The 14,787-nt window shown below is 42.9% G+C and overlaps 1 protein-coding gene across 1 annotated transcript in view; it reads left to right on the top strand.

Moving 5' to 3' along the window:
• Positions 1-14,787, top strand: part of CNTN4 (contactin 4) — a 966,700-nt gene that overhangs the window by 939,646 nt on the left and 12,267 nt on the right. Inside the window, exons 17-23 of the mRNA XM_065935280.1 lie at positions 3,288-3,446; positions 5,911-6,060; positions 8,177-8,247; positions 9,306-9,540; positions 11,842-11,954; positions 12,519-12,705; positions 13,137-13,249. Coding sequence (XP_065791352.1) covers positions 3,288-3,446; positions 5,911-6,060; positions 8,177-8,247; positions 9,306-9,540; positions 11,842-11,954; positions 12,519-12,705; positions 13,137-13,249 — 1,028 coding nt within the window. The remainder of the gene's footprint in view (positions 1-3,287; positions 3,447-5,910; positions 6,061-8,176; positions 8,248-9,305; positions 9,541-11,841; positions 11,955-12,518; positions 12,706-13,136; positions 13,250-14,787) is intronic.

Raw genomic sequence — 14,787 nt, 5'->3', positions numbered from 1 at the left:
AGCCAAATCAGAATATCAAAATAATTTCTTAGCCAGTGTCTCCTTCACAAGTACAGTAAGTCCTCTACATACAAATGAGTTTAGTTCTGAGAGCATGTTTAAGTCCAGTTTGTTCATAAGTCCAACCAAGTTAACTTAGATACTCAACTAACACAGTCGGCTATCTAGTACTGTACAGCACCAGGTTAATAATACGTTTCACATAAAACACAAACAAAAAATAAAGGAAACATTTTTAATCTTACAGTACATACCTTGAAAAGTACAGTTGTACAGTACAATAGTTGGCGTGTAGGGGCTGCAATGAATGAACAGGCAAGAGGAGTTATTGATTGGAGGAGGGAGAAGAGGTGGGGGATGATGGAGCTGAAGGATCGTCAGTAATAGGAGGGGAAGGGCATAACGTCATTCATACCTGACGTTGATGGAACATATCTGCATCTATGAAAATTTGCAACGTGAAGGTCTGTGTGTAGGGGACTTAGAATACAGTAAGTGATTTGATGATCCAAAACATCCAGCTGAACACTAATACAAATGTTTAGGAATCTGGCCAGCAGAATTTTAAGTGTAAGAAAACAAAAATCCAGGTGATACCAGATTTGGAGGCAGGGCAAATCTGAGTGCACAGAGAACAAGATGTTACTGGAAGCAATAAAAAGTGTGGCTGCATCCTCTGCACTTAGCATGGGCAGGGGTGGGAGAGGTGTGGGAGTCAGCAATTCAAACTGATGTCAAGAGAGGTTAAAGAAAGATATCTTTTCCATCGGGTCCACTTTGATTCTTCTTTAAATTGCCTTAAAAACCTTTCTGTAATGGTACGGATAAGGGCCAGATAAGAGAAAAAGCTTCCAATCTGGGTACAGCTACCCAGAGAATAACCGAGGGCACCGTGTTTATTTCCATTTTAAAATACACCAGAGCTGGTCTGGTCTTCCCTTGGGGGCGAAGGAATTCTGCGGCTGAAAATGTATCCTCTATTTAATTAGGATAATGTTCAGATCAGCAGTTTAAGCACCAATAAATTAGAGTCATAAAAATGTAAATCAGTAATAGTTGAATTTCTTAAGTGATATTGTATACTTCATTTCACAAAAAATAACATTAAACACCAAAAAGAATCTGCAAATGCTGTCTAAAAGAAAATCTAGCATAATCAGTGAATGAGGCCAATAAATTAATATGCCATTTTAAGCCATAATCTTTGGTTTTATCTCCTCCTGCCTCTGCCCTTGGCAGCTTTTCTGCACTTTGCAGTGGAGAGGCAGATATGTACTTCGTTGACCTGCCAGGGATTTTTGTATTTGAAACTAAAAGCTTGAAGTCTTACATTTGGCTTCGTTGTTTCTCTGTTATCTACTTTATTTAATCTCAAGCACATGGACAGCAGCTAGAAAGGCCAGTCTTCCCTGAGAAAGATGCAGGAACGCCTGCATCCCCCCTGCTATTACCTGTGACACAAACTCGTGTGAGCCCCAGCCCATGTTAACACTCTGCTTAGAGGATAAACATATGCTCATGTTGTCATTTTGAAAGAGAGACCCAACTTCCCCAAAACAAATGGGTAAAAACATTCTGTGAGATGTGAACGTATCTACCCTTGGGTGGGGCGGGTAGCAAAAACATAACAAACAGCAAACCCCACTGTGAAAATACATCTTATCTCCAGCGGCCAAGTTCAGGCCACCTCCTTCACGTGCTCCTGCTGGTTGCCAAGAGTGGGCTCAGCTCTTCCCCCGTCCACTGAATTCACTGAGGGATTTGGAGAGGAATGCTTTTCTCCTTTGTGGCACTTTGATGCTAAAGGCCATGGAAGGAACATCTGTTTTTAAAAAGGATGTTTTTAAATAAGAAAGCTGGTGAGGAAAAAGAAAATTATATTATTATCTTCTGAACTTTCTGTGGTTAATAAGAGTCCTGAAGACCAGAGGTTATGCCAGCTCTATCTAGGTGGCATTAGACTGACGTGCCGAAATGTCACTGTGGAAAATTAATCAGTGCCAGCGTGCAGACTTGCAGACCTTTCATTCAGGAGTAGGAGGGAGAAGATAAATTTAGTCTCACCTGTGGGTCTATGAAAAAGGCTTTTTAAAAAAGGAAAGAGAAATTTAGGGCATCACTGGAAGGGTGCAGAAGTGAATCCCAGAACAAAGTGTTACTTGCAGAAACTGCCATTAACTTTTCAGCACTCTGGGAAAGGTCTCTTTCTTCCCAACCCCTTTGCCGTGGCCCCGGAGTATTTTGGCAGAACATCTGATCACTCTCCTGGGCCTCAGCACGTCCCTCTGCCCCCTAGGAAGATCACCTTACTCCTGTCTAACACACAGGAACTTTGTCTCTCTGTCTCCCTCCCTCGCATTCAATTTCTCTGCCAAGGTGGTCACTCATTAGAAATGCCTTTAACTGCCTGCTAAGAGCTTTTTGTATTGGAATCTAGGACAGCTTTGGGTCTTTGATCCGGCTCTGTGTTATTTTGTGTTTGCCTGCCAACCGCTTTCCAGCTCTCTGTTTCTTTATGTTTTGCAAGGCTTCATTTAAAACTGATTTCCTCCCATTTCGGTGGTCTAAGCACAGTGCTCTGTGCACATCCAGAGCAGAAGTAGAAAAATACAGGTGTGACTTACAGAAATTGCAGATGTGGGTCCTCAGGCTCCAACCTGATTTTGAAATTTCTTTGAAGAAGCCACAGAGTTTGGTTTCTTGAACATGAGCCACTTTTCACAGCAGTTCCCTCGCACATGACTGTGTTTTGGCATTTGATGTGGATATCCCAGTGCAGCTGAACTATGCAGAAAAACTCTGTGACCCCAAAGTTCTAAAGTCATTTTTGCTCACACCATCAGGGGTAGAAATGACCACTTCCAAAAGACTCAGATCTTCATTTATCACCACTGTATCCCCAGATATCAGTGTCCAATTCATAGTAGGAACCTGTAAATATATGATGGATGGATTAATGAACTTGGTCCCTGGTAGCACCCCAATATTCTCCTTTGGCATCTGGAAAAAAATATTCTATTGTAATTGTTGGGTACCTATTAGTTTTTCCTATTCTGTAGTAAACCCCTGGAGGGAGGAGCCCAGACTATGTTTCACTCATCTATGTAGTTTCAGAACCTAGAAGGAAGACAGGCACCTCACAGATATTCAGAAAGGAGTTGTCAAGCGTTGAACTTGGGGGTGGATGAATCAACAGCTGAATAGAATGTTGACCATTCAACCAAGTGGTCACTTCCTTGGACATTTGAACACACTGCCCCACTTCTGAGGGTCTTGCTCTTTCTCAGGTCCTCCAGGGCCCCCAGAGGCCGTGACTATAGATGAAATTACAGACACCACGGCTCAGCTCTCCTGGAGACCTGGGCCTGACAACCACAGCCCCATCACCATGTATGTCATTCAAGCCAGGACTCCGTTCTCCGTGGGCTGGCAAGCGGTCAACACAGGTACTGTATTGAATCTCTGATTCTGGTGTCTCCCTGGGGCTTCAGGAACTCAGCAGAATGGACACAGCTCTGTAGCAGAAGCTGAGGGGCCTCTTGTTTCCTGTTCAGACACATCACTACAGATGAGACTTTTGGGCAGCGTTTCCCAGACCTCAGCCCATTATACCATCATTTATTTAATATTTTTCTTTCTATTGATTCACATTTGCTTGTTCTTTAATTTGTTCTAAGCCACAGTGTCTAAAATGATGTTAGGTCTTGGCGGTGGTAGTGATTTAGTTGGTAAGTCATGTCGGACTCTTCCGACCTCATGGACTGTAGCCTGCAAAGCTCCTCTGTCCATCGGGTTCTCCAGGTGAGAATACTGGAGTGGGTTGCCATTTCCTTCTCCAGAGGATCTTCCTGACCCTTGAATCAAACCCTGGTCTCCTGCATTACAAGCAGATTCTTTACTGACTGAGCTTTGAGACAAGCCGACAAGGTCTTCTGTTGGTTTTATTTTTTAAACATATTTTAAAATACATTTGTTATGAAAATAAAATGCATCATCTGTCTGTGCATTACCTGAAATTGTCTGTGTACCTCTAGTGGTGCACTTCGGAAAGCAGTGGATTGTGTTACTCTGTAGTCACAGTCTTTGAAAAGTTTGTACCCAACATTCAGGAGACCTGTATCTTAGGACTGCATGGAGACCCTTGACTTGCTGTCATTTTTTTAAATGGATACATTTGAGTATGAAGAGGCATGAGGTTTTGTTAAAGAATACATGAGTAGGCCTACCATTTCTGCTCCTGTCTATACCTCTCAATTGACTCATTTTGTTATTTTATTTAGGTTTTGTTTGAGGAAGAAAACAAACAAACAAGTAGTTATTGTAAGCACGTTGCACACTCCTCTGGTTTTTCCGTTTGAGCGTATCTGACCTCAGAAATGGGTGTCTGTGTTTCCAGCTGAATCACTGACTTTCTCCTGGGTCATGGAAGTGTTTTAGGAAGAAAGGAAAGGAAAATCTGGAAATTAAGAAGATATGACTTCTAATCCTGACTCTGCTAATCAGCAGATTTCTATGCACCTTTATTTTCCTCTTCTGTTAAATGGGCAAAATAAGAACTGTTATGACCTGGTACAGAAGTGATTGGGAAACTTAAAAAAAGTAGATCACTGCATAAATATGGTGAAGGAAAGGAGGGGGATGAAGATATTGATATTCATAACAATGATAAGGCTAGTATACAAAAGAAAACAGCTACAGCTAGAATTGGTTGAACCCTTATCTAAGCTCTTTTCTTGGGTCTGCTCAACTGCACTGTGAATAGGTATTATTAGTTTTACTTCACAGTGAGAAAACCAAGCCATGGAAAGGTTAAGCAACTTCCCTAAGGTTCTTTGGCTGCTAAGAGTGGATTCAGGATTAGAATCCAGGTTGTCTGACTCCAGAGCCCACACTTTTCACCTTTGGAGGGAAGGACTGTATACATGTGGTCCCCAGGAGGCTGGAAGTCACTGACGTCTGGTCAGTGGGCCTCAGCTTTGTCACAGGGACATCCCCTGGGCCCTTTGGGAAATCTTTATGGTAATCAGTTCAAAACCCAAAAGGTTGCACAGTGAGTGTAAAAGCCAAGTCCAGGGCTCTGTGGCTTGTGGCTTCAGGCAGTGAGCCCCGTCCTCTGTGGAGGAGGCCGTCCCCAAATCCTGCTGAATGAACACTGTCAAATGCTGCCTCTCTGATCCCACTTTTTGTGTTCTTCACGGACCATCCATTCTACATTTGCAGCTTCTTTCTTTCAATGTGCTAATACAACTCATTGACAGTAGTTTGGATCTGTAACATTATTACTCCGTTGTTATTATAATGGAGCTTGGGCCATGTGGTCAAAGATACAAATCCACTAGGGTGAGTCATTTGACCTTTATGTGGTACCTTTTCCGAGGTACCTTTTCCGCATCTATAAAAATGAAGAGAATAATCTTACGTTATTCCTAGGGTAGTTGTAAGAATTAAACCATGTGCCCAGTCCTATTCAGTAACTACCGAGAAACATGTGAGGTGAGAGAGAATAAGAGTGATTACAGTCAGGTAGCCTTGAGCCTTGGAGACTGTCTTTTGTGGCATCATCTGCTGGTGTGAGATTTGAGTTGATTGGTCTGGTGCGGAGTGGTCTGGGATGACCTCCGTGTAAGGGCTGTTTGTGCAGCCACCTTCAGACCTGTGGTGGTACCCTGGTTACAGTGACAGTGATGATGGTGATGAACTAAGTTCCAGTCTTCCTAAGTCAGAATACTATGAAACATCCTCACCTTTTTTTTTAACCTTGTAATAACTAAAGTCGATGACATATAATTTTGAATTCCTTTTAGTCAATATTTTATTACATATAATTTTGAATCACAATCACCAATACTTTTTCTTAAATTGGGACAAGTAGTAAAATCAACTATTTTACTTTCTTTCGATGTCTTTCAGTCCCAGAACTCATTGATGGGAAGACATTCACAGCCACTGTGGTGGGTCTAAACCCCTGGGTCGAGTATGAATTCCGCACAGTTGCAGCCAACGTGATTGGGATTGGGGAGCCCAGCCGGCCCTCTGAGAAGCGGAGGACAGAAGAGGCCCGTGAGTAGCACTCCGAATACAGCAACTCCTGCTCCTTAGGGAGAGGCTTTTAATCACCCTGTTCTTCAGCCCTAATGAGGTTCTGTGTTAACACATCCTTCCCTACAATGACTGTAGTCATCAGAAATGAGGCCAGTAGATGCTCAGCTTATTAACCAGCAGGGAGTGTCTTTTCTATTGTTGTTTTTATTTATTTGTTTTTGTTGAAGTATATTTGATGTACAATATTATACAAGTTAGAGGTGTACAGTTTGGTGAGTCACAATTTTTAAAGGTTACACTCCATTTATACTTATTATAAACTATTGGCTATATTCCCTATGTTTTATGATGTATCCTTTTACCTTTATTTTGTACCTAATGATTTGTACCCCATACTTCCCTACCGTTACAACATCCCTCCCCAACTCCTGTCCCCACTGGTAACCACTGGTTTGTTTTTTCTCTCTTTCCATGAGTCCCAGTACTGAGTTTCAATCTAGGGTTATATTCTCCTCTTCACTGGGTTCCCTGGTCCAGGGAGAGACACTTGTCTTAGTTCCCTCAAATGCCATGTCTTTCTTCATTGGTTCCTTTGTCACCAAGACTTTCCCACCGGATTATTATTTGTTTAAAGGCACAACCACACTTCAAATGCTATCAACTCACAGGAATCTCAAGTGACAAAGATTAAGTTCTTCAGAAATGTCCAGTCAGGTTATCTTAGGGCATAAACCTTTCCCAAAAGCTAAGGTTGGGAAATGAAAGTGTTAATCACTCAGTCGTGCCCAACTCTGCAACCCTGTGGACTGCAGCCCGCCAGGTTCCTCTGGCCATGGGATTTTCCAGGCAAGGATACTGGAGTGGGTTGCCATTTCCTTCCTGCTAATTCAAGCAAGCCCAATCAACAGTTTAGTAGGAAGTTCTGTAGACACAGCTTGGGTGAACACAGGGAGAGAATAGTATAAATTCATCAGCATTCCTTGTCTTTGTCTCACATGGTGTGGAAGGCCCAGGTGTGGGTGTCTGAGAAGGTCCCAACCATGATGAGACCAGTGTTTGTCATTGTCGGTATCCAGTCGCTCACTCACTTCTGACTCTTTGTGACCCCGTGGACTGCCACACGCCAGTCTTCCCTGTCCTTCACGTCTCCTGGAGTTTGCTCAAACTCATGTCCCTTGAGTCAGTGATGCTATCTAACCATCTCATCCTCGGTGTTTGTTGAAGAAAGAGCAAAGCCCCAGAGCAAATGGGGCCTCTGACCCTACTCTTGGACACAAATCCATCTAGATTTGTTTCATTGTCTTTATCCAAGGGGACATACCCAGGCACCACATCTCTACCCCAGCCAGACATTTTCAGATTCTGTCTGGAGTTGTTTGCTTACATGATGATAAGCCAATAATCCCCATGCTTCCTTCCCCCGCTGTGAAATCATAATTTAATTAATTCCTCTCAGCAGTCCTGAGGAGAAAGCTAGCCAAATTTCCCCTCTTTTACAGAGAAAACTGGGGATCAAAGAGTTAAAACACAGTGAGCCAGAGGTCAACCTCTGTCCACCACTTCCTTCAACACCCAGCTCACAGCTCACGTTGCTCCGAGAAGCCATTAGCCCAGCCCTGCTCTGAGCAGCCCGCGCTGCCGACGGCCGCTGCACGCCTCCATTCTGTCTCTGCTGCACTATTGTGGTTGTCGCCATTGCTCTGTAATCATCCTGCATGTGCTCCTGCCTCCCAGCTAGACTGTAAACTCAGCACGGGCAGAGTGTGTATTGTCTCCTTCGTGTATTGCCATGTGGTTAATAAACACCTACCCAAGCATTAGAACCAGAACCTCAGTCCTTTTCTCATCCCCCTGAACCTCAGCCTCTAGGGGTGGAGCTGAACCATTGTTCTGTCTTGTCAGATAATAGATGTGCCTTGTTGAATGGGAAATAGGTCACTATGGAATATCAGTTTCCTCGGTATATTTCATTTCTGTGAACTGATGCTTTAGACCCCTTGATCATACCATTTTTGACCTCAGAAAACAAAGCCATGCACATCCAAGTATTTGTTAGACTGGGTCACCTCAGCCCAGCCTCTTGGCCCTCCTGGTCTTTGTCACCTGACATGACTTGTTTTTGTCTCCTCAACAGTCCCCGAAGTCACCCCAGCTAACGTCAGTGGTGGTGGAGGCAGCAAATCTGAACTGGTTATAACGTGGGAGGTAAATGAATCATGAAACAACAGCAACACACATTAGTCCAGGCTATCTTATCATTTTATTCTGTTTTAAACATATCTAGGAAGTTTCCTCCTCTGTTTTTAACAACTAAAATCCATTTGAGTGCAGACACTCCCTTTCACAATGTTAATGGTCAGCAGGAAGAGATGATGTTTGCCCATCGATTATGGAGTTAAGTTTTAATTCAGTTTGTCACAGAAAAAACAATCATGAAAGGGAAGACAACACAAGAAAAAAAGTGTATGTAATATTATACATTAAAGAAATCTGGCTTAGAGAAAACCAGTTTTTTTTCGTTTTTTCCTGAATTACTTCAAGGCCAGTTGATCTAAAACCTCTGTGCACATTAGACTGTGTGTGCCAACACGATTTCCTAGAGTTGACTTTGCTGCTGGAGCCCTCTTGTGTAAGGTTATTTTTTAAAAAAACATAGAGGTTTATTAGTCACTCATTTATTGAAAATCGATTTTGAGAGAGGAGGTCAGGGCCTCAGCAAGAGTTCTAAATGTTTCTGAAGGATTCTAGACAACAAGCCTGGAAGTTCAAATCTGTCCATTTAACCAAAGCCCCAGCAGTGAGAGAAACCACTCACCCTTTCCCGTTCAGCACTTCTGAGCTGAGAGGGAAGATTGGGGCTGAGCAAAGTAGTCCTCACTTCTTTGGTGAGAGCTGCTTCGTTGAGTGTCTGTGTGACGCTGGAGGAAGAATTGTGTAGGATGGTACATGCTGGAAATGTTGGTTTTTAGATCAACTGCCCAGTGTCTCCCACCATCATTTCCAACACTTTCAGAGTTGGGTCTCCCACGTCAGGAAGCCAGGCTCTCCACTGCAGGGTTGCAGTGATTTTTTTAAACTCCTGCTGTAGTCCCCTCTGAATATCAAAGCTAGACGGATGGCAAGTCCCAAACCGAAGACTCTACAAAACCCACGATGAGATAGGGTGGAGGCAAGATGGGGGTATGGGTGGTGGTGGAATAAAACAAGGTGGCACTTGAATCAAGCTGCTGCAGTCTCTGAAGACCGCCTCCCTTCTTTCCCAGACGGTCCCTGAGGAGCTACAGAACGGCAGAGGCTTTGGTTATGTGGTGGCCTTCCGACCCTACGGCAAAATGGTCTGGATGCTGACCGTGCTGGCCTCCGCGGACGCCTCCAGATACGTGTTCAGGAATGAGAGCGTGCGTCCCTTCTCTCCTTTTGAGGTTAAAGTGGGTGTCTTCAACAATAAAGGAGAGGGCCCTTTCAGTCCCACCACGGTGGTATATTCTGCAGAAGAAGGTATGATGCTTCTTCAATTCCAAGATGGTGATTTTATTTATTTGTTTATTTACTTATGGCTGCTCTGGGTCTTTGTTGCTATGTGCGGTCTCTCTAGGTTCAGAGAACAGGGGCGACTGTCTAGATGTGGTGTGCGGGCTTCTCACTGCAGGTGTGTGGGCTTCTCTTGCTGAGTGTGGGCTCTAGGGTGCAAGGGCTTCAGTAGTTGCTGCTCCTAGCCTCAGTAACTGTGGCTGGTGGGCTCCAGAGCACAAACTCCGTAGTTGTGGTGTGCCGGCTAAGCTGCCCCCCGACACACCCCACATGTAGGATGTTCCTAGACCAGGGATCGAACCAGTGTCCCCTGTATTGTAGCAGATTCCTAACCACTGGACCACAGGGGAAGCCCTAGATATTGATTTCAGGATGTGCCGTCAACTTAGCGCCCTACCCATAAATTGAAGGCGTATCCTGACTTGAGAAAAGTGTAGTATGAAAAATACATTTCATTGTCTTCCACCAATCTCTTAGAAAGACAGCAACTCTATGATATATAAAAACAAATGGATATCCATTATTAATTCCATTGCTAGGGACCAAAATCACAAGCACTGTAGAAGATCTTCCATTTATATATAATATTACTTTCAACAGAATTATATTTTATACCTTTAGGTGAGTGCCAAAATATAATTTGCATTTCCTCTTACCACTTTTCATACGTCATAGTATACTCAAAAATTATTCTGTTACTAAGTAGAGAGAGTCACAAAGCAATGTGATTGTTCTCATTATCACCCCTGGTGTTATCACGTTGAGGGGTTCTCATTTATTTTTACTGCCTCTATGCTAGCATTGCTCTTAGAATGCCTTGCATAATGGTCTTCATTTCCATTGGAGTACACCTTCCTTGTTTCAAAGCTGATGTTTGGAATGAGACCATATTAAAATAGTTCCAAGTTGAGTCATTGTTTTGGAGTAAATGAAGATGCAGTCCGTTCTGTGCAGAAAGAGAAATCAGCCCCTTAGACTCAGCAGTTCTCCATGATCTCACCCTCACCTTTCTTTTCTGCTTCACTTCCCTGTATGATCCATACTCCAGCCATAGCCAGAGGATTTGCAGTTGTCCAAAGAAGCTTGAGCCCCTAGCATATGCTTCAACTTCTCTTACTGTTCTCTGCCTTGCCCACTTTGTGATTTCACAGTTATCTTTCAAAATTCAACTTGAACAACTAAGGCCTCTCATTTCCCTAGGCCAGCTGACTGAGTTGCTTCTCTTTGTCCCTGGACCCTAACATTCCTCTGTTATAATTCTCATCTCAATGTATTATAAGTTTTGAATTATAGTTTTATATTCTCACTAAGGTGTATTTCCTGAGGGCCAGATATTTATTTTTTCACCTTTGTGTCACCAGTGTCTGTGTGTATTGCCACATAGACCCCTAATAAATACTGAGTGAATTAACACACAGATAGACTAATACATTATTATAAATAGACACAAACTTAGTGGCCTCCACCTCCAGCATGTTCTGGAGCATAATATAGATTTCAGAGGGAGCACGCAAGTTACTGTTAGTGGTTCTAGGTGAACCTTTAAAAATATCTGATAGTTATATATTGGTTTGAATTGCATCAGATAAAAAAATACAGCCATCAAATCAAAACCAGAATTTCATGAAATTACAGTTCACAATATGCCTAAACTTTTCCTTAAGAAAGATCACTGAAAGGAAAACCTTCACATAAAAATGGTACATAGCTCTGGCAGAAATCTGGCAAAAAGAACTGAAACGTGGGGGACAGACTTGGTCTCGACTCTCCTTTGCAGCTGAGGATACTGAGGCCAGAAAGCATAAATGACTTGTCCAAGACATACAGATGGCAGTGCAGAACTGAACTGTCACCCAGCCTTCCTGAAACTTAGTCAAGTCAGTTGATTCTCCTGTTTTCTGTCTCTCTCATTTTCATAACAGCGAGTGGAACTCTCACCTATGACAAATGCTAATTAAGAAGGATGTATATTAAATAAATTGCTGGCTAGGAGAACTTGGCTCTTAAACTTCAGTTTCCTGGTTTATTTCCCTTCCACTTAACCCTAAATTTAGAAGACAAAGACTTTGAACAGCTCTCTTCACCACTGTCTCCATCACCACCCCCTCCCAGCCATTAATCCTGGGTCCTCTGTGAAGTGAATGTTTGGGTCATGATCAGTAAATATTAGTCTATAGTAATGGATTCTTTGCACCTATGATGCCAGTATCCAGAAGACTATTTTGATATAGCTGATAGAGTTGTAAATTTTTCCACACTCATCTGCAGAACCCACCAAACCACCAGCCAGCATCTTTGCCAGAAGTCTTTCTGCAACAGACATTGAAGTTTTCTGGGCCACCCCCATGGAGAAGAATAGAGGTCGGATACAAGGGTATGAGGTAAGCAAGAGAGGGGTGCCTTGGTTCTGGGTAAGGGTCTCTACCCCTCAGTGAGAACTTTCCAAACACAGATGGATGGAAAAAAAGACCTCGAGTTCCATGTAAAGACATTTGTTTTAGAGAACAATGGCTTCTAGAGGAGCATGAATGAAAGCACTGAGCATTCTGCTGTCAGCTTACTCCTTTCTGAATTACAGAGATCTGTGTCTAAACAAACACATGCAGGTCTAAGCATATATAAGATGGTTGGCAAATTGAACTTTGATTTCTGATACACCCAGCATCACTTGGCCTCAAAACAAGGTGGGGGTCAGGGAGGGAGAAATAGCAACGATGGTTGTGCCAATTTACTGTCTCACTCTGAAGCTCAGAACAAAGAGGGGGCCTTTTTTTTATTGCCAATTATTTCTCAGTGCACACAAAGGTCTTGGTTCTGAACGCTCTGCTTATGACTTGCTGTATAGAAAATTAACACCGTCCTAAGAATCTTATATGAAAAAAAAATCACATTGGCGATATCCCCAATAGGTACGACATCCAAGGTCTTCCTTTGTGTTTTCTCAGGTTAAATATTGGAGACATGATGACAAAGAAGAAAATGCTCGAAAAATACGAACAATAGGAAATCAGACGTCAACAAAAATCACCAACTTAAAAGGCAGTGCCCTGTATCATTTAGCTGTCAAGGCATATAATTCTGCTGGGACAGGCCCCTCCAGTGCAACGGTCAACGTGACAACCAGAAAGCCGCGTAAGAATATTCTTGCTCAGAAATATTGCAGGGATTCATCAAACATATTCCAAGTTCATTGCCCATCCCTACCTCCCAGTGATCATTTGCATACTAATTGGTATCATTATGGAGATTCAGATTTACCTTAGCATTTTAACTGAACCTTCCCGAATACCATGCAAAATTCATTGCTCTGGAGGACAGAAAGATAAATGTTTTCTCCTCACTGGGAAGGGCTACTTCTTTTAGCTATAAATGTTAGGCGACCAACTGAATCTTTTTCCATTTGCAGCGCTGTATCTCGTCAGATTTTAGTGACCTTGAAGACACATATTAGTGCAATAGCCCGTTAAATTGCCTCCACTCTTGAATTCTAGGAAGGAGATATTCCTCAGAATCCATTGAGACTTAATAATCTGTGACTTCGTATATCTTAATTTTTTTTATAGCGCCAAGTCAACCCCCTGGAAACATCATATGGAATTCATCGGACTCCAAAATTATCCTCAATTGGGATCAAGTGAAGGCCCTGGATAATGAGTCAGAAGTAAAAGGATACAAAGTGGGTAATTTCTTTTTTCGCTAAGGCACCTATACTCCTGCTGTTAACGGGGGCACACTGTTCTCGTGAACCTTACGATCACTGTCCTCACTTTCCCAGATGATGCTCTCACAGCCTCCTTTCTCCATCTCTGCCCCAGAGTGGTTTGGTCTGAGTTTTATAAATGGTCCCTGACAACTGGCCAGGATTGAGAGAATCACCTAAACTTCAGTCTCAGGCACAGTCACCAGAAGCAGTTAAAGACCCTGTGTTTGGGTCTATAAAAAAAATCATGAAGAACCACATGTTTAATATCTCCAAAGTCGGTTTTGTTTTGTTCTTGTCTTGATCACATTTTTAATCAACAGTAGTAACTTCTCAGTGTTACTAATGGTTAATTATTTTTGCTCATGTCCCTTTTGTTATGGGGATACTGGTGTTGTTTAGTCACCAAATCATGTCCAGCTCTTTGCAGCCCTCTGGACTGTAGCCTGCCAGCTTCCTCTGTCCATGGGATTTCCCAGGCAAGAATACTGGAGTGGGTTGCCATTTCCTTCTCCAGGGAATCTTCCTGACCCAGAGACTGAACCCTCATCTCCTGCTTGGCAGGCGGATTCTTTACCACTGAGCCACCAAGGAAGCCCATGTATGTGCATGTGTATTTGGATATGGATGTGCACATATACACAAGAATTTTTTAGCAAATTAATGTACCTGATCCTATAAATGTTAGCCTGACTTTAATAAACTAGAAAAGGAAATTGATTGTAGCTGTGGTGCCACAATCATTAAAATTAAAGGGCATTTTAAGTATCCTGCTTTGTTTCACTTTTAAACAACATTTGGGGCAACACAGGCCCAACAGAACTAGTCAGCAGGATGTATCAAGCCGGCATGCTGCTATTTTGTGACATTTTGTGACAGCGCTGGCAGGCGCTCGTTACAGTGTGTGAAGCCAGGGCGGGGAGTTGACACAGTTAGCCTTGAGTGATGTGATTAGAGGATTCGGAAACCTTCCCTTCTATGGACCGTTTTCCTTTGTCCACAAGGCACAGTGATTTGTATTCTGCAGCAGGGACATGTTCCCTAAGAACTGATCTATAGACCTTCCACTGGATCCCTTTTTAAAAGGAAACTTTCTAGAAGGGTCTTATAGAGTAGAGCGAAAAACAAGCACGTCTTGATCATCTAGTCAGTATGCGACTTCAGGTAAATCACGTAACCTCTCTGGGACTGCATTTCTCTTTTGCTAAAGGAGAAATCTGCCAGTGCCTTCATTTTCCCCAAGCCTTTACGGCTCTATTCCTTCTCCCTGAAGCCTTCCCTGATGGCCAGAGCTCTCACTATTTGTCAGATTTTTAAAAGTACTTTCCATCCTCTTGGGTAATTATAATTGGCTGATGACTTACTGTGGGCCTCAGACTGTGAATCCCCAGACTGTGGGCCTCACGAGCACCTAGCCTGAATGGTCCCCGTAATTTCTCCAGCCAAGGCTGCATTCTTTACAGTGGTATGAGAAGGGAGCCCTCATTTCCTGAACTCCTAAATCATTAGTCTCT

This window comes from Muntiacus reevesi, chromosome 4, assembly GCF_963930625.1.
Source record: "Muntiacus reevesi chromosome 4, mMunRee1.1, whole genome shotgun sequence".
NCBI classification, from domain to species: Eukaryota; Metazoa; Chordata; class Mammalia; order Artiodactyla; family Cervidae; genus Muntiacus; species Muntiacus reevesi.
This window is presented reverse-complemented; position numbering and strand designations above follow the sequence as displayed.